The sequence below is a fragment of the Pleurodeles waltl genome, chromosome 3_1 (genome assembly GCF_031143425.1).
Source record: "Pleurodeles waltl isolate 20211129_DDA chromosome 3_1, aPleWal1.hap1.20221129, whole genome shotgun sequence".
Classification (NCBI taxonomy): Eukaryota; Metazoa; Chordata; class Amphibia; order Caudata; family Salamandridae; genus Pleurodeles; species Pleurodeles waltl.
Window position 1 is genome coordinate 1,679,841,455 of NC_090440.1, and position 26,715 is coordinate 1,679,868,169.

The 26,715-nt window shown below is 43.8% G+C and overlaps 1 protein-coding gene across 3 annotated transcripts in view; it reads right to left on the minus strand.

Annotated features, from left to right (window-relative positions):
* The window catches only part of SESTD1 (SEC14 and spectrin domain containing 1), a 355,047-nt gene that overhangs the window by 33,534 nt on the left and 294,798 nt on the right, over positions 1-26,715 (minus strand). For all 3 annotated transcript variants that reach the window (XM_069225441.1, XM_069225439.1, XM_069225440.1), the window contains 2 exons: positions 25,883-26,005; positions 24,056-24,247 (listed from right to left, as the gene is read on the minus strand). In XM_069225441.1, coding sequence (XP_069081542.1) covers positions 24,056-24,247; positions 25,883-26,005 — 315 coding nt within the window. The remainder of the gene's footprint in view (positions 1-24,055; positions 24,248-25,882; positions 26,006-26,715) is intronic.

The window sequence follows — 26,715 nt, forward strand, 5'->3', positions numbered from 1 at the left end:
GCCCTCTGTATATGCCAAAAGACTTAGTGCATTCCCCTCTCATCCCGTACCTTACACTTGCTCTGCACCCAGTATACAGATCTCTTATGAAATGGACTATTGTTGGTTCGACCCCCATGCTTATTAGAATGTCCCATAGCTTTTCATGCAAAACACAGTCAAATGCTGAGGACAAATCTATAAAGGCCAGGTGCAAATTACCCTCTCTGGTCTTCGTATATTTCCCCACTAGGATAGTTAAGTTCAGGGCCTGTTCCACTGTTCCTAGTCCTGTGCGGAAGCCATACTGCACTGGGGATAGAATGTTATTTTCTTCCGCCCATGTTTGAAGTCTATTTAGAATTATTCTCCCCGCTAATTTGGCTGATGTATTGAGGAGAGAAATTGGCCTATAACAGGCTGGGTTAAGGCGATCCCCCTTTTTGTATATGGGTATGATGATAGAATGGCGCCATGTTGGTGGTTGGCCTTGTGTGCAAATAGCCCTCAGTACCTGCGTCAATAAAGGGCCCCATAAGTCGGTGTTAGCTTTATATAGGTCAATTGGAACACCATCGGGCCCTGGCGCTTTCCCGGCTTTGCTTGTGTTTATAGCTTCTACTACCTCCTCTAAGGTAAACTGAGGTGATACTGCTAGGTGTCGATCTTCCTCAGGATCTGGGACTTTTAGAAGGTCCAGAGGAACTCTGTCATTGGGTTGACAGTATATCTTAGAAAAGTACGTGATCCAGTCCTCTTCCGAAATTGCAATTTCCATTCTAGGGGTATTATTGTCCCCTAAAATGGGAGTATTTATTATTTTCCAGAAGAGGGCGTTGTCTTTCGTCAGACTAGCTCTGTGTAGGTTGTCCCATGACTTCCCTCTCAAAGCGAGTTTCCTCTTTTTTGTGTCTGTCTTATATGCCAGTCTGCAACGTATTTCAGTCTGACATCTTATGGGGGCACTTAGGGCTTTTTTTAGTCTTGTGTGCGCTTTCGTACAATCGTGGTCAAACCAGCCGATTTCCCTTTTCTTTCCCCCTGCCCCTCCTGTCCTAAACGTGAGGGCTTTTTTTACGGCGTAGGTTATCTGTTGGAAAGCACTTAGACATTGTCCTGGGGCCGTGTCATCACTAAGGCAATCAAGGAACACTTGGGTATGTTCACGTAATATATCTTTTAATAATGCCTGTGGGTCAGTCTGAGTCCATCTCAGTATATAACCATTACCCGGGGCTAGTACAATATCATTTGCCATCGTTACCCCTCTGGCTTTGGCCTGTGTGGCAGGGATTAGTGAAAGTTCCAGGCTTTGAGGGAAATGGTCGGTTATTGCGATGTCGTGGATTATATAATTAGTAAAATAGTGTACAAAATGTGTTGACATTAAAATATAATCAATAACTGTATTTGCACCCCTTCCATTAAAGGTTGGTTTAAGCTGTAGTTCTTTGGAAAGTAATTCATTTAAAAGAGACAAATTATGTTTTTGGGCCACTAAGTTCATTGCCTCTCCTTGAATGGTATGTGAAAAATGCAGTCCTATGCCGATATCTTCGGAATCCCAACCACACACCTTTCCTGTGGGTTCCTTGCAAAGATGTACATTAAAGTCGCCCCCCCATATAATAAGAGTCTCGCGTCTGTTGCTCGCACATATTTCCTCTAGGTTCTCACCCATCTCAGTAAAAATTTTGGGGACTTCTCTATGCGTTGCGTTATTATAGAAGTTGATGAGTACTAGGTGCGTGTTCTGATCCAAGTTGCATTCAATCATTTGGTAATAGGTTTTTGTGATTTGCATTTTTGGGTTACGTAGCCATGCCTTATTTGAGATATATGTACATAGGCCTCCCTTTGGCCTGCCGTGATTAGCCTGTACAGCTGGTGTATGAAATGTCTTGTACCCATTTATGTGGACTGGATTTAATGTCCAAGTCTCCTGAAGACAGATACAAGGAAAATCCCCAATGAAATTCACCCAAAGCTCGTTATTGATCTTATTAGTTAGGCCTGCCACATTCCAGTAAAGTATAGTTGTTCCCATATATTGATAGGGTTGGAGGTGCACCTCCTCTATAGGTGGTAATGGTGATACATCATCTTGAGTATAGATTATTGGAGGGAGTTGGTTTCCCTGATTCAAACGGGTGTATAATGTTCCTATCAGGTACCTTCTCGCAGAATACATCTCCCCTGTTCTCAGTAGGCCTTTCTTTATTTGCATCCAGGGCAGGATCACATGGAAGATCTATCTTGTTCCTGTTTAGTCAATCCAAATCTTCTAACGTTGTAAGAGGTTGAAATCTATTACTAAGAGGATTATGGTCCAGGGTATTTGGTACTTGTTCATTTACGGGTTGTAGATTCCTAACATTGCGCCCTGAAGATCTTGGATAAAAGAAACCCAAGGGTAGCAGTGAAATTCCTTGACAAGTGGCTTGTCTAGCACCTAATTTGTAGATGATACTATGCACCAAGTCTGGGGTCTTGAATGAAAGGACCACACAGTGTCCTTCCATTACTTTTTCCCTGTTTCCTATCCACTTGACTCTTCTTGCCATTTTTATATCATTAAATAGGACCCCCACCCCCCCAGGACCCAAACGTGTTCCTATCCAATTCAGGGCCTTATTCCTCAATGCCGGCCACGTTTCCCGGTGTTGATCGCCTATAGGGGGAACATTTGTCAGGACCACAACATATGGAGTTGCCTCTGGAGGAAGATGTAAATGGTCACTAGGTATGTATGTAGAGTTCGGGGGTCTTGTTTCAATATATTGAGACCTTTCTTTGTCTGTTTGGGGAATATTTGTCCTAGTTAGTGAGGGAGTGTTAGGCAATGTGGAAACTTGTTTCTGATTAGTAGTTGGTACTGGTGGGAATGATTGTATACTGGTTAGAGACTTGTGAATGGAGTGTATATGGCTAGTACTTGCTGATATGAATGGTACCTGTGGTTTAATCAAAAGCTTTGAGACCGAGTGTGGGTCATTAACCTTATCTAGGGGTATGGATTGGGAGTTTCGCTCTAAATTCGAATTTGGCAATATTAAACTTGGATTTTGTTTTAGGTCGTGTAAGGCCTCTGGGTGTAAAGACTTTACAAATCCCATGCCTGCCTCGACCCTGCATTCCACTGCTTTTAAGCGTTCCAACAGGGAATCCAGTTTGCCCCCGAATAATGATTTCATGCTATTTATTAGGTCACAGAGGTTAGCTAGAAGAGATCTAGTCGTATCTGCTGGTTTAATTGAAAGTTTCTTCCGAGATGACTTCTTTAAGGGCTTTCTATCGAGAGTGGGTGCCGAATCATTCTTAAGAGATTTTTTGGGGGTGTTATCTGCCTTCTCTGGCGCCGGCTTCCTTTGGCGTTTAGCTACAGGTGAAAGGTCATCTAATGAAAGAATAGAGTCTGAGATATTTTGAATGCATCCATTTTTATCTGTTGCATCTCTGTTCAATGCTTCATTATTACACCTTGTAGAGTCATCAGTTATCACCACATCCATTGGAAATTGGGTGTTATGTTCTTTGGATGTCAGAATTTTCCCCTCTACGTTAGCAAGTTGTTTATCTATCATACCCATGGCCCCTGAAATGTATTTTAATATAGAGGTACTGTCTTTTAAGCTTGGGGGGTGACTTAATTTTGAGTGCTTCCTTTTCCCCATATTTTATGTGATGTCGCTCTAAATCCGATATAAGAAAAATGGGGTATTTATATATACAATAAGTTGCGCTTAGTTAATTGTATGCACTAAAATAGCGCCACCCCAACTAAGATAATTAAACAAATTGGTAGAAAGTAAAATGTATAGAGAATACTTTTGCCGACAGGTAGCAATCTGTTTGCGTATGAGTTAGAATTTAAGAAAGGAGGAAAATAAAAAGAAGGAAAGGATAAAAGGATAAAATGTCACTTGTTTGTCCCACGTATGGTAGCTCCTGGGATATTCCTGCACTTGGTATCCCACCAAAGGCTGAACGCGAATTCCCAAATGAAGCCACTGGCCGGGTCAGGATGGACAATAGTTCCTTTGTCTTCTCAATACCAGTTAGTATTTCTCTTTCCTTTATAGGCTAGGGCCCTCAGAAAGCAGATGAAAGAGGGGGGGCCCAGCCCAGCCTCTTCCAGGCAATGACGGGCAAGGACGGGACCGCCCTTGGCCCGGGCTTCGCCCGGGCGCCGCCCGCGCGCGTCCCACACAGCGGGAGCGCGAAAAGAATTTAAAGGGCTCCTGCCCTCCTCAGCTGCAACGCGCTTCCCGCGACGGCGGGAGCGCGAAAGAATTTAAAGGGTTCCTGCCCTCCTCAGCTGCAACGCGCTTCCCGCGACGGCGGGAGCGCGAAAGAATTTAAAGGGCTCCTGCCCTCCTCAGCTGCAACGCGCTTCCCGCGACGGCGGGAGCGCGAAAGAATTTAAAGGGCTCCTGCCCTCCTTGAAGTCCCGGCTGCAAAGCGCTTCCCGCGACGGCGGGAGCGCGAAAAGAATTTAAAGGGCTCCTGCCCTCCTCAGCTGCAACGCGCTTCCCACGACGGCGGGAGCGCGAAAGAATTTAAAGAGCTCCTGCCCTCCTTGAAGTCCCAGCTGCAAAGCGCTTCCCGCGACGGCGGGAGCGCGAAAAGAATTTAAAGGGCTCCTGCCCTCCTCAGCTGCAACACGCTTCCCGCGACGGCGGGAGCGCGAAAGAATTTAAAGGGCTCCTGCCCTCCTCAGCTGCAACGCGCTTCCCGCGACGGCGGGAGCGCGAAAGAATTTAAAGGGCTCCTGCCCTCCTTGAAGTCCCGGCTGCAAAGCGCTTCCCGTGACGGCGGGAGCGCGAAAAGAATTTAAAGGGCTCCTGCCCTCCTCAGCTGCAACGCGCTTTCCGCGACGGCGGGAGCGCGAAAAAATTTAAAGGGCTCCTGCCCTCCTTGAAGTCCCGGCTGCAAAGCGCTTCCTCTAAGTCAGCTCTGGCACCCTCAAATAGATTTTGGATGTGTCCAGTGATACTGCTCGATGTATTCTATAAAGCTCTAATGGAAAACCGTACGTTACAGTGGCTTTTCCACCTTTATTTTGAATCGCCGTCATAGCATCTTCATCTTCTATCAAGGCCTTATCCTGGCATGCAGTTTGGTAGTCAGCATATCAGACATACTTCACTTCTGCCTCACAATCTGTCCAGTTGGAGCCATTCAGAAAATGGATGTGCAAGCCAAAAGAGAATTCTATACTATTATTTTTCAACCTCAGCTGTACTGCCATTCACATTGTTACGTTTATGTAAACATTTAAGCCTCTCCTCATGTTATGATAGGCTAGAAGCTAACCACCTTTATCACCAGCATCACTACTTAGAATTTACTTAGAAATCTGGTCTGTGCCTCATTTTCAACCGGCAACCTATATTTGTCTTGCTTTACTGAAACAGTTTGGCTGTTTGAGGTAATGTAGTCTCACACTGTCATTCTAGTTGTTGGATTTGGTGTCTTCTGCAGCGTCTTCCCCAAAGTCTTTGCCCTATGCTCTCCTGTTTTCTGAACCTGTTCCGTTGGCTTTCATGACTGTGCATTTTACCACTGCTAACTAGTGCTAAAGTGCTTGTGCATTCTCCATTAAATATGATGAAATTGATTTATAGCCAACTGGCACATTAAATTTACCTCTAAGTCCCTATTAAAGAGGATCTATATGTATCCTGGGCCTGTAACTTTAATCCTACGAGTGGGCTTGCAGCACTTATTGTGCCACTCACTTAAGTAAGCTGCTTCACAGACACGTTGGATCCTGCATTCGCGGCTACGCACAGGCTGGGCAGCATGCGTGGCACAGTGGCTGGAGGGAAATGGGCGCAGTACGGTGTCCCTTCCATAGCCACGACACGGACAAAAAGTGGACTGAGGGGGCGAAGAGCAGCTGCGAAGCCAAGAGGCCGAGCCGTAGCTCGGGACTCCTTAAAGCACTCAAGCACTGAGCTGATTTGTCTCCAAAGAGATGGGTGCCATCGAAGGGCATGTCCATAAGTGATTGCTGGACATCCACTGAAAAGCCACACATCCTCAACAAAGCGTGGCGCCTAAAGGCCCTGTCGACTGAACCAGTCTGCCTCGCGAGTCGGTCATGTCCAGCCCACAACGTACTGTGAACTTGGCTGCATCTCTCCCGTCAGCTACAGCTTGGGAGAGAATGGCCGGGGCCTCTTCTGGGAACAGTGGCAGTACCTGCATGACCGTAGTCCATAAAGTATGGGAATAGCAGCCCAAATGGCATACAGTATTCACGGAACACAACACCAGACTGGGGGAAGAGAACAACTTCTTTCCAAGTTGGTTGAGTCTTTTGATTCCCTCCTAGCAGATGGGAATGCACACCTGATCCTCTACCTGTCCAACGACCCTGTAAAGGCCAAGAGAAATTTCCACAATGGGATGAGAGCAGTCACCGCCTGGATGGAAGCCGGTTGCCTCAAACTCAACTCGGACAAGACGGAGATCCTTGTAATTGGCTCACCTCCTCTGCCTGGAACGTATCCTGGTGGCCTACCTCACTGGGAAATGTCCCTGCTCCCACTGATCACGTAGGCATTCTGGGTATCATCCTGGACTTCTCTCTGTCCATGACCAAACATGTCAATGCCATCTCATCTCATGTTTCCACACCCTCCGAGTCCTTCGAAGAGATCTTCAAGTGGATCCCCACCGACACGAGGAGGACAGTCACTCAAGCACTTGTCACTAGCAAACTGGACTACGGCAACACACTCTATGCCGGCATCACAAAGAAACTGCAATCAAGACTAAAAAGAAACCAGACTGCAGCAGCCAGGCTCATCCTGGACATCCCCCGACACAACCACATCTCCTCCCACCTCAGAGACCTACACTGACTCTCAGTCACCAAGCGCATCACATACAAACTTCTGATTCACTCCTACAAGGCACTACAAAACATAGGACTGGCATACCTCAACCACCGCCTCACTTTCTATGTACCCAACAGACAACTCCATTCTTACCTCGCAGCCTTGACATGGAACACGCTACCTTTCAAACTGAGACAGACCTCATCACTGAAACAGTTCAGGTTGGACCTCAAGACCTGGCTTTTTGACTGAGCAGCACACCCGCAAACATCACCTTGAGGCCCCATGGGTGATTAGCCACACTTTAGAAATATTAATTGATTGACTGATTGAATGCGCTAGGAGAGGAAGAAGCCTGGATGACTAAGCTCTCAGGCAGAGTCAGGAATTTAGGGTCATTAGGTGCAGGCCTATGGCGGCGGGCGATCATCCTGTTGACAGGAGTCCCTGTGCTGGGTTTAGACCACGTCCCCATCAGGACATCAGTAAAGGCTTTATTTAAGGGCAATAGGGGTTCTGACATAGAAGCCCCGGGCTGAAGCACCTCAGTCATGCGGTTAGTCCTGACTGCTACAGAAGGCAGCTCGAGGCCCAGGACCTCAGCCGCTCTTCTTACCACCACAGAATAGCAGGCTCCCTCCGCGGTAGCCACAATAGGGGGCAAAAGCATGCCAGCATCAGGAGAGGTGTCTAGACCACTGGCTTCGTCCAATTCCTGAGGCCAGTCCATTTTTGGATCATCTAGCTGGAATTCTAAAGGGTCCAGTGACCCCTCCACACTCTCACCGTACCAGTACCCATAAGTATGAGGGTCAGGATCCAACCTGACGAAGATAGGCCACATCAAAGCCTGAATCGGTGTTGCGTGACATCGGTCCGGGTCGGAGTTGGTAATGAGAGAGGGGTCGACGTTGATCATGAGCCCGACCGGCGTCTGATGCATCGATGTCTTTGCCAGCACTGGTGAAGGCCGCAATGGCACAACGGGCATCAGCAAGGAGCCGATAAAGGATCCTGAAGTGCTCTCCAGAGCGGAGGCCAAAGCTGCCAGCAAGGAACGTGAGGGGGCTCCCTCGAGCCCTCCTAGGCCCGAGGGTGTCACAGGAGGGTCAGTATGCCCATAAATGGGACGCATGACCTTGTTAAACTCACTGAGTTAGGCAGGGGTGTCTACAGCTCCCGGAACCTTAGGGAGGCACGGAGATGACCCGGAAGGAGGCTCCAAGGATGGAGGACTGGAGCGTCAACACTCCTCCCGCTTCGCATCTTTCAAGCGACACAGTGAAGTTGAAGAACATCTGTTCTTCTTTGACTTTTTCTTCTTGTGACCCGAATATCCCAGGAACTTGGAGTGGGATGAAGACGAATGCTGGTGGCTCTGCAAAGGGTCTCAAGACCTTCCTCTCGAACAAGTCTGGGAGTGACACAGAGCCGAGTGCTGAGCCAGCATGAGCTTCGGGGATTACTCCCTCAAGGCGTTCGTATTCATGGCACGGCACTCTGAGCATGAATTCGGGTCGTGCTCCAGGCACCACAAGCACATGAGGTAAGGATCTGTCACTGACATCTTGCAGTGACAGGAGTCAAACGGCTTGAAACTGGTCTTACAGAAGACATCTCGAAAAGTCAGTCAAACAGAAGCTGAGGGTAGCTCTTCTCCAGATCTGCTCGTAGGTTAGTGTGGAAAGAAAAGAACTGATGTCAGTACGTCAGGGTGGCGCCTATATATGACTGTGATGTCATCACAGTGTCCACGACGCCAACAACGGACGAGGAGTCGACTGACACCACCTGGCAGCACGCAAGGGTACTGCTCGAAGAAAAATCTCCAGATCCAGTCTGACGCCTGGGGGAAATTCTAAGGTAAGCAATCTAAGTTAAGAAATCTGCAACTAGAAATCTCTATCAGATGTTGCCTTATTACCCTTTATAAGTATAATTTCCAATTGAGAAGAGATAATTCCTGCAAGATTGGCGTCTTTGGAATCACAATTTAAAATCCTGCTTACAGTGGAGTTGTATTTGAAATTGCAATTCTGAAAATACCAATTTAGAAAGTTGGCATTTTCTTGCCATGGCCCTTTGGTGCCTAGAGCCTGCCCCTGAACAGATGATTGGGTGCTGTTGGGCTTTGTGCATTCCTCCTAGACAGTCACACACAATGGGAGCTTAGATGCGTCTCAAACAGCCACCACTAGCAGGAGTGGAGGGGGGAGTCTCACTTACACCTGAATAGGCTGTGTGCTGTCCCCACACAAAGGGCTGCATACCACCGTTCGTCTGAAGCCATGGCAGGGAGGGCAGGACATCTTTTCAATTAAAAAGCATGTCTTTAGAAATCTTCCCCACTTCAAAGCCAACACTGGCTATAAATACTCAACCTCAGACACCACTACTTTAGTACACTTCTGGACCTGTGGATTCTGTACCAGGAAGGAGGACTGCTGTGCTGCTGAAGGACTGCCACTCTGCTGGACACCCCTCAGATGGCTCCTGCTTTGCTGTGCTGACTTGCTGCATTCTTGCCTGGGTGAGAAGGACAGGACCTGTATGTCTCGAACCCACAACCCAGAGTGACTCCAAGGGCTCGTTGGCTAGGCTCCTGATCTGAAGTGTCAGGGACATAACAGGCTTCCATCCACCATGCTTTTACCCTGCCAAGTGTTGCTATCTCCCGTTCTTGACCCTTGGAAGTGGGCCTAAGGGGCTTGCCAGTGGAACCAATGCATCCTCTCTGCTGAGCAATGCACCCCAGATCAGAACGAATGCATCACAGCTGCTGCGTGGATTAAACAAGTCGTGTAAGACTTGCATCAGTGCCGCATCCTGCATTTTGGGTCCAACGCATAGCCTTTAGAACCGCCTTTGCGTGACACTTTCAGGGGGCAGATCCTCGCATCTCTCATAGTCGACGAGGAACCTCCGCATCGCAGCTTCACCGTTCTTCGGGATCTTCAACACTGATGCAACAGGACCTCACATCACTGTCTCGCCGTATCTCGATATCGACGCAGTGCTTCGGCTGCGCAACACATCTTCGTTGTGGACCCATGCAACGCGCCGCAGCGGGCCTAACCGGGTCCTTGTAGCCCACCCACGCTCCATCGCAGTCGGCCTGAACTTGCGACTTTGTCACAGTCCGAAGTGACCAGAAAGCGCTGCTTGCATATAAAAAAATATATATAATAATTATCTGCGGTTCTACTAATCAGATCTTTGTCGTTCTGGTCTTGTTTAATTTATGAAAATCAACTCTATTTTACTAACTCTGTTGTGGGATCCTTTTGTGGTGTGTTTTCACTATGTTACTGTTTGAGGTGTTGCACAAATACTTTACATTTTGCCTCTAATTTAAGCCTGACTGCTCTGTGCCAAGCTACCAGGGTGTTAAGCTCCAGTTAATTTTGTGTTTGGTTGTGCCACATCCTGATAAGAATTGTGGTTGCTGCTTGACCAAGGTTCACATCCCAGTCAACCAAGAACCCAATTTCTTACAAAATAAAACATCCTAAATGCCTGCCTCATGTCAATCTCGTGTAATGGGCATAGTATACAGCTCTCCAACAACTCCCATCCCTTGTTTAGCCAGGGTTTCCATCTGTTGCAATATGCTAAGGAGCAGGGAACAGCAGCATAAGCTTAAATCCTTTCATGCAGATTTCTGTTCACCACTTTAAATGTGCTCTTTTGCTGCAGCACCAACTGCCTGAAAGTTAAAAACAGGAGTATTTTGGCATTGTCCAGAAATAGCACCCTATGGGCCCTTGCTGAATGAAGGATAGTGTCTGTATCGCTGAAATAAAAGATACGTTCCATGACTGCTGGTGTGCTCCAGGTCTCCGAGTGAGACAAGAGATATTCATACCATTCCCACTGAGAACCACTGCTAGTGCCATAGGATGGAGTTATTGAGTAATATGGCTTCCAACAAACATTTCATGCACGGTCCCTCACCACATTCCATGACACTTACAATAAACTGTATGTTGTTGCACCACAGCCCTCTTCACATCCTCCTCCGTAACGGTTGTAAGAAGGGACATTGCTTGTAGCATACAAACTGTGTCTCTGAGGAACTTCACCTACTCTGAGGACTTTTTCTTGGTAGCACAAACTCGATCAGTTAACTTAATAAAGTAGGAGCACATGAGGTTCTATCCTCTGAGCTGCTGCCAGTCTCTCTGCACAGATTCTATACCCAAATCCCGTATCAGCTGAACTGAGGAGGCAGGGTCCAGGGGATCAGGCTGCATCCAGCTGGAGTAGGAATATACACTTCTCTATTTTGTTCTGTTGTGGGGCTGATGAGGGATGTCAGCAAACCATCAGACCATAAGTATCTAGTGCCCAGCAACTTGCAACAAAAGAGCACCAGTCAAGACCTAGAGGGTGGCTTAGGAAAACAGCAGCATCCTAAAAAATACAAAGAAAGAAACTGTACCTCCATGCCCACAATAGTTGCCTTCATGTGAAAACAATCTCAAAGACCCCCAGTATACAGAAATCCTAAAACACTAACCTCTAGAGGAAGTGAAGTACTGGAATGCTCACTTGAAGAGCTTGCTGCCCAACAGACATAGGGTCCGTGGAGGTAAAGTGCAGCAGGAACTCAAGGAGGAGGTACATCATCAGCCACATCCACTCCCTGAAAACCTCCCCACCCACCAGGCCAGGAATCTTCTGTGCCGGTCATCAAAGGAGCTATTTCGCCTGGAGGGAGAGAGAGGTGCACACATAAATCAACTGAGGGAAGAGGCCCCACACACTGCTCATCTCCGCCCTTACAGGAGTCAAAACACGCCCTGTCACAGAAGATACAATAACTATGGAGCTCATGGGAGGCCATTTGTGGCCTTAAAATAGTGGCTGTTATCGTTGATCTGTCCCCCCCAGCTCCTTGCAATGTGCAGGAGCACTCAGCTAACTTCACAGCCTTCACATTGGGCCTCACAGATCCAGACTCTGAGACACTCGTCCCTACTATCTGTGGCCTGAGGACTTGGGCCACCCGTACAACAAGGAGGAGGGCTGGAGAAAGGTATCCACTCTTTGCTACTTTCTACCACATTTCACATAATATCCATGGCCTTTAGCGTCACCTTCATAAAACTGAGTTCAATCATATTTTTCTAGGTAGCCCTAGATCTTCTTTTTGCCAAAGCCTGCACCGAAACATTCAAGTAAAGGCCAGAGTTCAACGGTTCCAGTTTTGTGAGAAAAGAGACAACATAGTATTTAGGGCAGCCATGGAGGCAAAAGCAAACTTCTAAATTCAATCTGACTGCTTAATCTTATGAAATGCTGTCAGTTGGCAACATCAAGTGCCATTGGTCTATCAGATACATTGTGTATATTTAAGTTTGCAAATGTCATGTCGTTTTTCCCAACAATAAATTCAAACAAGCCAGCATGTTTCCCTAGAACTGAAGAATGTATTTCTAAATCCGAATTTAGCAACAATATTGCGCGAGAACATCCACACATTTCCACATTTTTCTACTTTTGTAAAGGCTACAAAATATTCTGTAATTCCATTGCATGGCTACTTTTCCCCTTTTTGGACTTTTGGAAATATTAGTATCTCAAAAAATTAAATCATAATGTTCATTTGGACTATTTGCTATGTCATATATAACCATGGATTTCAACTATTTCTTTTCTAGAGATCTTAGGCTAATCCATGGATAACCGTGATATTTTGAATTGCCTCATTTACCTTTGTCATCTGCACTTGATTAGTTGAAGTAGAGTTTTCTACATAACTGCCAAGAACATCATGATAGTGCCAATCTGCTCAGTTTACACTGATCAACTGTTCTGATTTCTGTCACTGCACAACCAAGCTCGGTCATTCTTCGCTAGTTGCTTAAGACCAATCCTGCATATCTGCTTGCTTACAGACAGGACTAGTTGAACTAATATGTTAGTCTTCTACTCCACTACTTATTTACTACAACATTTCCTTTACTATCTAATGCTTTCATTGAGCTCTAAAAGCAGATGTCTTCTAAAAAGTACGTATTTAGTGCCCCCCTCCCTCTAACACACATACACACACATTTCATTATGCTGTATAAACTATTACAAATTCTCTTCGAGGTGTTTTGGAACCTCTATTTTTAATTAATTATAGGTGCTTGGTTCAGTGGAGGATTTCCAACTGACAGGCAAGGCGTTTATCTGGCAGGCAAACCACAGAACAGTCAGATAGGTGCCTTGCATTTATCAAATTTTGGCTACTTAAACAAACCTCGTTCCTTTATCAAAAATGTGTGTATACAGTTTGAATCTTTTAAAAAGTATAGTCCCTTTGTGACATTTTGCTATTCCCATATGTCGATGAGCATGAGATTCTGTTAAACTTTGCACAGGTTTCTGAATCTTTGCCTGATCTGGTCCAAAGGCTTCAGCCAGTTCCTCAATTAGCTAGGCATAGGGTATTAGAACCATACTGATAAGTTCCAACCCATTGGCCATGACATTTAATTCCTCATAGAGCCATTTTTTTATTTTTGGTACATATTTTTTTCCTCTTAAAAACATTTTAACTAGTAGACCCTCTTAACATAGCAAATACATTTTTTTTAACTCTTTTAGGATAAAACACAATTTCATTTGTTTCAGCACATTCATATCAGCTTTGGTTATTTAGGTATTCTGACAAGTGAAGATATCTGCAATGTCAAATTTCTATACCTAAGGGAAGAGGAAGCTAGCTTGCCTCTGAAATCAAGGTCTTTTCTTGAAGTCTGCTAAACCAGTTATTTGATTGGGGATTTTGTGAAAGGTCCACACACTGCCTTATTGTGTAAAGTTCAGAGTACTCAATATACATAACAGTGTAAATACCTGCATAAGGGTAAATGCAGTGGAGGTCGGTCTAAGGGAGACTCCCCACTGATTCTCTCAGCTGAATCAGAAATGTATGAAAAGCAGGTATTTTGGTTCAACCCTTAGGTATGAGTCCACTGCTTCGAGAGTGGGACTCTACACACCTGATAACAGGGTGACATTCGCTCACCTTTGCTGCTTTCACATGGAATTGTTGCCAATGGTTCAAAGATACAGTGGAAGACTGGTTTTGAAGGCTTTGTTGTCTGCCAGGCAGTTATTTAGGTCTCTATGGATAAAAAATATAGACATGCCATACTCTAACATATGTTTGCATGAGCAGAAGTATTTTATGAAGTGGGGAAACTGCACATTGATGCACTAGATTATGGAATTAATTTGAGGAGCCAATGCAAGATCTACATCAAAAATGATTTCCAGGTTACTGACTTTCTGAGATAGCAGGTGCAGGTTTCATCCTAGAGGGCCAGATAATAGGTAGGTAAACCGTTTCATTCACCAAACCAAACACCTGATAATGTCCTTAGATTTTTTTAGCTCCTATTAGGCCTCGGAGATTACCTCTCATGTAGAGCTGAATATGGGCTACGTGGCAGGTGTTATTGGTAGGTACCCCACAATGTTACCTAATTGAATACAAATTTGCATAACGTCTGCTCATACCTGGAAATGCACCTGGTACTATTGCAAAGCAACCATGTGGTCGCTAAATGAGTAGAAACATTCTGAAGTACCACAGGCCAGCATTCTGTTTTAGCTTAGACAACAGTATATGTGTTCCAGTGACACATGCTTCTGAGACATCAGTAAGAGCCACTGCAGCTTGTGAGGTTTCTTGAAGGGTTGTGGGGCTAAATTCCCACTCCATAGGTTAGTGACTCTAGCCATTGTACGTTTATGGAGAGCTTTCTGTGTTTTACCAGCTGAACATGATAATGGGAACCCAGTGAAGGTTCTCCCTTTGCTTTATGTTTTTTGATAAAGGAGCCCTGATGTCAGGCTGGCAAACCCAAAGGGTAGTGCAATCTCACACAAAGCTATAGTTGAAATTGTGATGAGGGGCATAGACCTTTTTACCAATACCAGCTCTTCATCGTACAAGGTCTGTTCAGTCACCATAACTAGAGTCATGTTTTCATTAGGTCTGGGGCATTCATGGCGAATGCCTCGAGTGACTGTGTCCTGAATGGACTGCTGAATTCTGGGGCTTACTGGACCGCATGCATCTGTGCTGCACAAGACTGTGTTATTTTTTTTATAGCTGATGTTTATGGATGATGTTCAGTCTGGACATCCCAGCCTGCACGTAGAAATTATCTATCTGCCTTCCAAGAATTTGAGTACGTGGAGTGAGGAAAATCTCCAGTCCATTTGTTTGTCCTTAAGAATGATTTGCACAGCTATTCTAGAGTCACATGTTCTGTTGGCTGCAAAGAACAAGTTACTTACCTTCTGTACAAATCTTTGTGTAGTATACTCTATTTAACCGCAGATTCCTCACCTTGTGAATATTTTCCAGCCATCAGACTATATCCTGAATCCTTTAGAGCAGTTCTCCTGAGTGCAGACATGTAGCTTTGTGTGTTTTTATAATTATTTTAGCTTTCCTTCAATTTTAACCTGTACCCTTCATTATAATTGTCAGTCAAACACCAGGATATTTGATTTTAGCTCTGAATTAACCTCTGCCTTCAGGAACTCAACTCCTTTACGGTCCAAACAATGAAGTCTCTTTCTTTCTCATAAGACAGGTGATGGGGAGCAAAGAACACCGGGAGGGTGATAACCTACCCAGCAAGAAAAGTAAAAATTTTCAACAAAAATGAAGCTGGGTCCTCAAAACCAACTTATCCCTGTGCTAAAATAGTTTCACTCCGGAAGTTATGAGCGCCACTCACTCTGACGTCAAATTGCATTTCTAGGTTGTCCGTGTCCCCACACGCAGAGCCCATCAGCAGATTGAGTCCAGTTCACAGGACTGGAAGAGCCAGAGTGGAACCTACAATTACATAAGGTATCCATTAGAAAGAATGTTACCAAATTTAAGTTACTTATTCTTCTGAAGGATACTTCTATTCGCAGATGCCTCACCTTGTGCACAGATACCCTAGCAGCTGAGTGAAAAGGTTCAGATCAAAAAGTCCTGCAGGAAACAGCCACTCTCAACGGACCTGAGTGCCGAGGCAGTAGTGCTTCGTGAATGTGGGTACAGAGTGAGAGACAAGCTGTACACCATTGTCCGTGAGGATGGAAGATGGGAACCCCTCCCTACCAAAGATTTGATTAAGGAAGTCTATGACAACTTGCGTTTCTACCAAAGATGTGATACCAATTTCAGGCCATCTCGAATACATGTCAATTAAAACTAAGACATACTTGTCAGTGCTGGAATACCTAATAGGTCCTAAGATGTCTAATGAAACTTCCTGCCACGGTTCCCTAGGCAGTTCCCTCACCTCCATAGGTTGAACTCTGCACATCAAGGTCTTATCAGCTCTAGAACACTCCACACACTCCCTAACTCTCCGCTCAATTTGTACATCCATTCCCGGCCACCAATATGAGAGTCTCAATCTTTCCTTAGTTTTAGAGATACCAGGATGACTCTCATGTGCTATAGATATTAGTTCATCCCTTAGTTGCACTGGAGGAACAAGTTTGGTACCCCTCAATAACAGATCCCCTTGAGAGGACAATTCATCTCTGACCCTCCAGAAACCACATAAGCGTTCAACTAGTTTCTCGGTGCCATCCCATCCATATTTGATTTTTTTTTAGAACATCTTGCACCACTATATCATTACTAAGACCAGTCATCCACTCATCCTCTTTGATTATACCTTCCCTAATCATGCATACATCAAATTCATCAGGACTCCCAGTAAGTTGATCTTCAAGATCAGAAACCTCATTCACAAGTCTGGAAAAACAATCCGCAACAAGATTTTGAGCACCAGGTACATAATGCACATCAAAACAAAATTCTTGTAAGGTTACTACCCATTTTCTAATACTTCCTGAAATCGAATCCAACCCCTTTTTTTCAAAAACTTCTCTCAGTGGTTTGTGGTCAGTTCTCACACAGAACTTACTACCCCAAACAAATTTTCTTAGTTTGTTTACCGCCCAAAATACTGCTAGTGCCTCCCTCTCGATGACAGAATAATTTAATTCTGCTCCCTTTAAACACCTCGAGATGAATAGTATAGTTTTTTCCACACCGTTGTGAACTTGAAGTAGAACAGCACCAAGACCTTTGGCACTAGCATCAGCCATAATGATAGTTTGTTGACTTGGATCAAAGCTTTGCAAGCACGGAGCACATTTCAGGTCGTGTTTTACCTTCCCAAATTCATCTTCACAAGCTTTGTCCCATCGAAATGTAACACCTTTTCTAACCAACCCTCTAATGGCTTTGGTCTTTTCTGCAAAGTTGTCTACAAATTTACTATAAAATTCTCCCATCCCTAAAAACTTCATCAACTCTTCCTTTGAAGTTGGGCTCGCAAGATTATCAATCGCGCTCACTAGATTTCTTTTTGGCTCGATACCATGAGAGGAGATCTTATGCCCCAAATAATCAATTTCACTAAGGTTGAATTTGCATTTTTCTGCTTTCAACGTTAGGCCACTTTCCCTTAATCTCTGGAGAACTTGCCGGACCCTTGTATTATGTTCGGATGCATCTTTGCCATGCACTAGAATGTCATCTTGGTATATCTTGATGCCATGAATCCCCTCAAGGACCCTCTCTATGGCACGTTGAAATACAGCAGCCGCAGAGACCAAACCAAAAGGCATCCGGACAAACCTGTAAGTGCCAAAGGGTGTTATGAAAGCTGTCAAGTCCTGAGAATTTTTGTGAAGCTTAACCTGGTGGTATGCAGAGGTCAAGTCAATAGATGAAAAACATTTAGCATCACTGAGAAGAGCTAACATTTCATTAATGTTGGGCAATGGATAGTGATCTACTATCACACATCTATTAAGCTCTCTCAAGTCCACACATAATCTCGGATTGCCATTAGGTTTTACCGCCATCACCACTGGAGCCAGCCACTCAGTGGCCTCTACTTTCTCAATTATTTCATCCTGTTCCAGCCTCTCTAATTCTGTTCTCATTTTCTCCTTCACCATCAAGGGAACCCCTCTAACTTTACTGACTACAGGCGTAACACCTTTTCTTAACTTGATCTCATGAACATAGCCCTTCAAACAGCCAAGTTTAGCCTGAAAAAGATCAGAAAATTCCTGCTCATAGGAGGGTCTACCATTTTCTACAGTATTGACACAGTCTAAATTCTTCAGCCTAACAGACGGGGACTCGTTTGGATCAAGGTAAACCCTTAAATCTTTCTGATGAGACCAACCGATGAGGGAATCACCTCTAATAGAGACATATATCTTGCCAGCTGTGAGTCTATCCACATATTGAATGGAACCCATAAAATACCCCAACAGCTTAATAGGTTCACCGCCATATCCTTCAGGAGAAATATCCGGTTTAAATAACCTTACAGAGGATTTCAAATGTTTATCAAATATTCCCATAGGAATTAATGTGATCTTTGCTCCTGAATCAAACATCATAGGGACACATACACCTTCAATACATACAACCTCCACTGGGCCACTTATTCCATTTTTTATTTGTAAGACAAATTCTTTTTGGGAATCTTCATCCTCCAATGTTATTTCTTGGACACCTTTCTTTTTTGAACTAGAATTTTTGCAGCATGAAGTGACATGTCCCTTCTTACCACAGATTTTACAAAAAACTTTCCAACCTATGCAACCTTTGAAATTAGCATTGTGGCCAAACTCACCACATCTGTAACATCTTCCCTGTACCCCCTTCTTAACTTTGGAGCTATTGAAATTATCCTTTACTAATTTCTGAGGATTTGTCTTATCTTGTACATAACCTCCTTGACTGACAAGACCAGTCATTCCTTATCTTCTTCTGATCTAGGGGCATGAGAGAGTGGTGAGATCCATTTTAGATGGATAGCGAGCAAGAGCTGCTTTGGAAATTTCAGCATGGAGAGAGATCTCTTGAGGGTCTATTCACCACCAAAGGGGTAGAGCCTCTTGATACAGGACCCAAGACCCCACCCAGCCCTGCTTATTGTAGTATCATTTAGCAGTGGTGTTGTCTGTGAGGACCTGCACCAGCCTTCCTTTGATTGTGGATAAGAAGGCCTTCAACGCCAAGTGAATCACTCTCAATTCCAATAGATTGATGTGGAGTTGTCTCCACCGGAGATCCGAGGCCTCTTATTTTCATCTATCCCGGATGGCCTCCACCACCTAGCAGTGATGTATCTGTGACCACCATCAGCTCTGCTTGGGGTAAGGAGAAGCCACAATCATGGAGTCAGCATCCACCACACAGGATCTTTCACACTAAACAGATTCCCCGTTGTTGTTATCATTGGGATTTCAGGTGCCAATGCAGAGCCAACATGTGGCATCTGACGTGTGTGATCAGCAGGGTGGTAGAAGCCCGACAATCTCAGAGTCATTGGCACGGAGATCCAGGACAGAGGCTGAAACATCAGAATCATAGCCTGAATGTCCTAGATTCTCTGTTACAGAGGAAAGGCACGAAACCATACCTTATCCAGAATGGCTCAGATGAAAGGGAGACTCTGTGGAGGAGTCAGGTGTGACTGACACATGTTGATAGTGAATCCCAATGTTGTTAGAAGGTTCGCCATCGTCAGAAGATGGTTGACAACTGCATGAGACAAGCCCGCATTCAGCAGCTAGTTGTCGAGGTAGGGGAAGACTAGAACCGCTGACCTCTGTAGATGTGCTGCAACCAATGTCATTACCTTAGTGAACACACAAGGGGTGCTAGGGAGGCCAAAGTGCAACACTACGGAGTAAAAATGCTCCTGCCCCATCATGAACTGCAGGTAGCACATGTGGGCCTGCAGGCTGGATGTGAAACTATGCGTCCTGCAAGCCCAATGCCATAATCCAGTCTCCAGCATCTAGTGCAGATGGGACCTGGCTAGAGTGAGCTTCTTGAATTTGTCCTTCTGCAGAATGGTATTGAGTGGACGGCGATTATCTAAAATAAGGCAAAGGCATATGTCCTTCTAAGGCAGAAGGAAATAGCAGGAGTAACACCCAATACCTACTGCTGAGGCTGGAAACCTCTATATGGACTCTTTGGCCAAAAGGGCCAAATGGACATTTTAGAGGGCCCTCTTGTCTGTTGTGATTGCCAGGGATGAAATATCGTATCCTGCCTCCAACAGGGTAGCTTTGTGCTGGCAAGGACACACCAAATATGGTTTTGTGGACGGGCTACACCTGCTGGAGAGTGGGCGATTGAGCTGCACATCGGCTCTCCTGTCTTCATGGTCTCTGAGAACCACAGCCTCTGCAAAGAAGGGGCTGAAAGAACTGTTGGCGGAGTTTGGTATTGACAAGGGGGAGCCTTTGAGAAGGTGAAATTGCTGATGGAATTGCCTTGCAGGAACAGCAAAGACCATGCCGTGGCTCTGCTCTTCTTGAAACATTCCAAGACGGAGTCCACTTTGTCGATGAACAGGTGACGCGCCAAATGGCATAGCTACTAAGGGTGCCTGGGCATTTCCAGAGATGCCTTAAGACGTCACCCAGACCTCATTGAGGCGCTTGCCCTGAAGAACCACACAGTACCTATGGCACATCCCAAGCAATCAGTTGCATCCAGTCCTGATCTGGACACAAACTCTGCCACATTGCTGCCATCCTGAAAAGTATGAGTTGCCCCGAACAGTAAGTAAACTTTGTGCCTGTGTCTCAAAGGGCATGGGGGTAACATTCCATGAGACAGCTGGCATTTACGGATCTTAGTGCAAGGTCCTGGAGCAAAAAATGAATTTGTCAAAGGTCTCTATACTTTTATGCTCACAGGCAGGCGTAGTGGTAGGGAAGGCTCTGGCATTGACCTTGCTCGTGGAAGCCTCTATCAGCAGACTTTTTGGCTTTGGATGCTGTGTTAGGAAGGCAGGGTAAAAAGATTATTTTTGAGAAAGAGCTGACAATTGGTCTATAGACTCAAGACACGTACAGAGGGTTTAAATTATGAGATTCCACGGGCCTCACTGAATAAAACTTGATTGCTGTATGGCACATATCTACTCTACATCTCAGTCCTCTATGGCTATAGCTACACAGAGCAGATTTGAAATAAGGCAATGGCTACGTATGACTTTGACCTGAATGAACAACTGGCACCTTGTGTGTCTTTACGGATAATAATTACCAATTATTCATTCCTTCCCTTTGAGTTGGGATGAAGGCTTATTTTGACACTCCATTCCTCAACCCTATAGTAAATTATTTCAATTGAATACTTATGCAGTCAAAAGCTTTTTGTTATGGACTGAGTGTTCATTCTTTCCATTTGGACACTTCTCTCTTTTTTTCTGATAGAGTTTACCATTTCATTTTCAGACATAAGGTGGCGGATCGACTCCCTGACCTGCCTCTCTTACTTTCTATGGACAACGTCAAATGCTTTGGACGTGGTGATGCCATACACAGTTAGCAGATATTTTTGTTATCCAGCATTGGATCTTTCATAAATTCACAAGCTTGAATCGTCCCGGTCATCGAAGTGGGAGGCAAACGGTACATGAAAAAAGCAGTGAGTAAAAAAATTCCATAGGCTATAATGCTAGCAAAGTCACACATATAACCTATCTATGTCCTTTTGTTAAAAAAAGAACCAAACTTGACTTATGATAAATCAGGCTCCAGCACTTTCTAGAATAGTCCCCAGAGAGGCTCATTCCCTCAGATTTTCTAGCACAAGAGTGAGGAATATGTAATGAAAAGGAAATGTGAGCTTCAAAGGGGAGGATGGTTGGTCGCATGTGAATTTTTCAAAGATACCAATACTGGATAACTGTAGCTTCAGTTAAGTAACTTGTTTTCTTATCCAGTACTGGATCTTTCATAAATTCACATGCTTGAATCTGAATAGCCAGCAATACTTCCAATAACCGTTATGCCCGCAGTGGATGGTGGGCATGAGCACTGTAATCTTTCTAATTATATCACTATATAACCTATCTATATACATTCCTCTACACATATAGAGTAAAACATGTCAAACAATAATTGCATAGGAATTATAAACTATTACATATAGAATTAGATATACACATTCACGGAAAGATCTCACCTCAATGAAAAAGATGACGTAGGACCACCTGTCCAACAAGTGAATCAGCTCTTTGTGTTGATTCCAAACAGTAATGCTGCACGAAAGAATGCGTAGTCTTCCACGTCGCAGCCTGATATATCTTGTCCAAGGCGATACCTTGAAATAGAGCAACCGATGTGGAAATTGCTCTTGTAGAGTGTGCTTTTGGGTGGCTAGTTAATGGTTTTCCCGCATTCGGGTGGCAAAACTGAATGGTGGATGCAATCCAAAGAGCTATTGTAGCCTTATTAACTCCTGTACCCTGACTACCTTGGGCATATGAGACTAATAGCTGGTCTGTCTTCCAGAGCTGTTTAGTATGCTGAAGGTAGAACTTCAAGCATCGTTTGATATCCAGTGTGTGGAGAGTCCTTTCCGCCACCATTGATGGATTCGGAAAGAAGGTTCTTAATATCACTGGTTCGTTCAAATGAAAAGATGAAGGCACCTTAGGGATGTATCTTGGGTTTGTTCCAAGAAGAACAAAGTCGTCTGAAAAAATAAAGTAGGGTTCCTTAGTGGTAAAGGCTTGTATATCACTGACTCTTCTCGTGGAAGTAAGAGCAAGTAGAGTTGCTTCCTTCCATGTAATATATTTCAACTCCACTCTGTGAATAGGTTCGATCAAGGCTTTCATTAATTGTGAAAGAACTAAGTTTAAATGCCATTGGGGCGGAGGTGGTTGCACCTGAGGGAAAGTGTGAAATAGACCCTTCATAACTGTTTGATTAGTCTGGATGAACCAAGGGAGGGCGTATCCGCAGAGCGCCTATGAGATGATATAGCAGCCAAATGGACCTTAAGAGATTCATGACCGAGCCCAGCCTCTGATAGAGCGAGAAGTTATGATACAATATAATTTGCTCTGGCAAGACCTTTAACGGATGCAAACTGTTTTGAAGGCACCAGACACAAAACCTCTTCCATTTGAGCCTGTAAGTCCTGTTTGTACTGTCAGCTCGACATATGTACTATTACCATGACCTCCCAAACAACCCTACTAAATACGCCCTCATTTATCTCACCCTGCTACTATGATCTCCCTAACCCTTCCACAGACTCTTCCCTCCTCCATCCCCCTTTACTCATCCCAAGCCTTTGGGCTGAGTAAATGAGGGATATACTCCCAATGAACACTTCTGGATTTCTTTCCTCCTCCACCCCTACATTACTCCAGTTAATCTAGTTAAACTCTCATATCCGTGGCTCAAATTAACTCCTAATAATACTAAAACTGTACTCATATTTCCCGATACTAATCCATCACTAATTCTTGTTGGGTTCCGGAGTCGCGTGCTACTCGCCGAAAAGTGCTTTAACGCCTCGTCAGGGGTAGTAAGCGTTATATAAATACTATTACAATTACATACCCATCGTCATGATGCCCGGCATGTAATATGCAACAAAACACGGAGGCCTTTTTAAGATGTATGTGTGCCCTTCCCAGCAAGATGGAAGAACAGCAGTAAAATTGTTGTAGGACTGACATGCTTGACAAAGTAAGTGGCGCAACAGGGCTGCTTTACTACTTTTTTTTATGTCTTACACACGAGTTAAGATTGGGAGTAAAGCATACTTGGGCCCATATAACTTCCTGATGGATTAAGTAGCCACATAGGACATTCTCAAAACTATTGCGGACTACAGATTTTAATGTCGGGTCCGCTGGGTAAATATGGGGAACAATGCTTTTTCGGATCCCTACAAATTAAAAAGGGCCCATTTTAATATAAGTAGACTATTTCTTTCCATTCAACAAATTCTGTTCATTTATATGCAAAATAGCGTGTGACTACAGAGCTGGATGAATTCTTGCACCCCTCTTTGGCCCTCCTTTACCCCACAATTTGTAAGTAAGCAAAAAATTAAAATGAATAAATACTTTGTGATGTTGACCTCTGCTTTCCATAAATAGTTGCACTAGTTCTTACAGGAAGATGTAGTACTTAACATAACACTTTTATTAGGAGTGCTTAAAGATGTTTACCTCTTGAAGAAGATGTAGCTCCCAACTTTAAGCTTTATTAGGAATATTTAAAGATGCTTCTTTATTGATATGTGAAGAAGATGTAGCATTTAGCTAAACTAACCAATACTAATTTTGACCTTCTCAGCTGCAATCAAGTCAAATATGTGTCTGGTTAATGAATGAAAAAATAAAACAAACCTTTTCTGCAGTTGAATGGAATGCAATGGACATTTCCAACCTATGGACTCTTTCGTCTGAGGTTATTGTAAACTGTTTCCACACTCGGTTTAGTCTTGGCAGAGTATCACCTGAAGACCTAGAAGTACATCGCAGTGACTGGCACAATACAACTGTGGCCTGTAATAACTGCCTCCCGTAATCATAAGTGCTCTGAAAAAGTTAAATAAGAAGCAAACAAAGTTACAATTCTGCAATTTTTCAAGTTTGATACTTAGTCAATATAGTTGTTTGTCTACTCAAGTAAGACAGAAAAATTGAATTGTTACATACCCTTGACCATGGTACAGATCCAATCAAATACATATTCTTATGTTGCTCTCCATGAAAATGAGTGGATAGTCCCCCTCACCACTCTTTGCTTGTGGATGGTGGATAGTGAACTAGGGGAATTGTAAATGTCTATTCTAAGCCTGTACCCATAATTACTGTGCCTCGTGAGCACTAGGGTGTGTGGTAGGAATTTCCAGGAATGCCCAAACTGTATCCTAAAGCCAGTACTCAGGGCCTTCAAAGAAAGAGGTGATATCGCAGAGCAGAAAATCTGGAAGTCACGGAAAAACCCAGAGTCAAGAAAATCTCTTGAAATCAAATTCCAGCAATATTCATGTCTAGTTTGTTAACTTTTTCAAGAAATCGTATTGAGTCAAACTCATTTCCCCTACTCATTTACTTTTGCTGTTAATGGATTTTTGAATACCAAATCTCTAGTTGGTAGACTGAGTAAATCAAATTATACATTTATTATTATCGGATTCTGGGTGTCTTGGTGCTGGTAATGCATGAATCAGATGAAGCACCCTTAAGATACTGGATTGTGAGTAATACTTAACAAAGAGAAAATGGTATAAGGAACCCCTTTTTGTCAGTATAGAGGTATAGCACCTATGATCCTTATCTGTTTACATCAGAGACTTGTCAAAAGAGGAACACAGTAGCAGGGAATTCCAACCAGTAAGCAAGAGAAGGTAAACTTATAAATGGCTTTGATCATTGTGACAACATTCAAAAAACTAAGTTGCCCAAATGACAAACCCTCCCATTACAAAATCCATGATCATTGGGTGAGAATTCAATGACTCTATAAAAGGGTCAAGGCCCAACCATAAACCTGCTGCTTCAATCACATCAACATAACAGTCAAATGATTTCCCCATTGTCTTGATTATTTTAAAAAGAAATCTGTATTCGGAAACCTGAACAACGATGAAACAAAACAAGTATATTCAATTCCCTAACATATGTTTTAGCAGAGCAAAAATAGAAATAGGTTTGGAATGAAAAATACTATGGTACATCCTTGAGAAATCACAAACAACTGCTGATTCTGAAAAGTATAGCAAAGCATTAAGCTATACAAAACATCCATTTTTTTAGGTTCTTTAATTAAAGATGAATGCAAAGAAAAGAAAATAAGAATGCACATCATAGATTAAAATTTCACTGAATCGAAGCTTTGAAATTAGTGACACTAGCACAAAAAACGGAACAGAATAGAAAATAATCTATTAGTATCAGTGGACATTTCAAGGTGGGAAAGAAAGGCTAATGTGCACTCAGTCTGGCAAAGACTAACATGCACAATCCACCTATGCTGGCAATTAACTAAACCATTAACCTATTCTGGTAAAAGTGTGTTCCTTGTTCGTTCTGTTTAAAAACAGAATGTAATGCTTTTGAAGTCTTTTGGGAACAAGCAGATTGCCCTTCTAGTGACACAGCACGCCACACACTATTAAGTCATGTTTACAATTATGCCTTTTTTTTTTTCAAGGCAGATGCTGTTACCTGTGCTACATCAACAAATTTCCTATGCTTCTCCAACAAAACTTTGGTTTCTTGAGCGTCGTCTCCCAGTCGAATATAGGTCTTTAAAAGTGCCTCTAGGAGTTCACCTAGCCATTCCACAGCCTAAGGAGAAGAAAATAACAAGGTGAAGTGAAAGTTCTGAGAAATACCTAATTAAAAAGTTTATCATCACAATCGTAACTTCAAGGTCTGTTCTTTGTAAGGTAAACCTCAATATACCAGCATCAACAGTAGCAGACTCTGAATCCTAATAGGACAATGTTTTGTAACTATGTCAACAGTAAAGTGGGCTGTTTGCAGTATCAGAGTAATGTTGTTAATAGTAAATGTATCTGAGACTCAAGGAAAGGCATTCTTGCACTAAAACTGCACAGAGGAATTAGAGAGATAAGAGGAAGAACATCATTATAGTAGTGAAGAACAAGTTAATAATTTATGTAACACTCCTGGTCGATACACTATCTAACCACAAATTCCTCTCTGTTAGAACATATCCAAGAGCCAGAAGGGATATGTAAGATTTTTCAGCATAGCTCCTGAACAGCAGTAGGTGGTGTTGTGAGGCTCTGAGTTGACTCTGCTATGACCTGCATGTGACGGCAGCAGCCACATACAGGTATCACCCAAGCACACACATTTCAGTTTTTTTTTCTGTATACCCTCCTCCACCGCCTGAGACACGGATCTAAAAAAAAAACAATTGCTTGTGTCAGTGTAGATCTCAGAATTGGGACGTTTTAGATGTAAAGAGTCCATTCCACAGAACTGGTAGATGAGAGGGTGGTTAGGAAGCTGCAGCTGGATAGAGTATC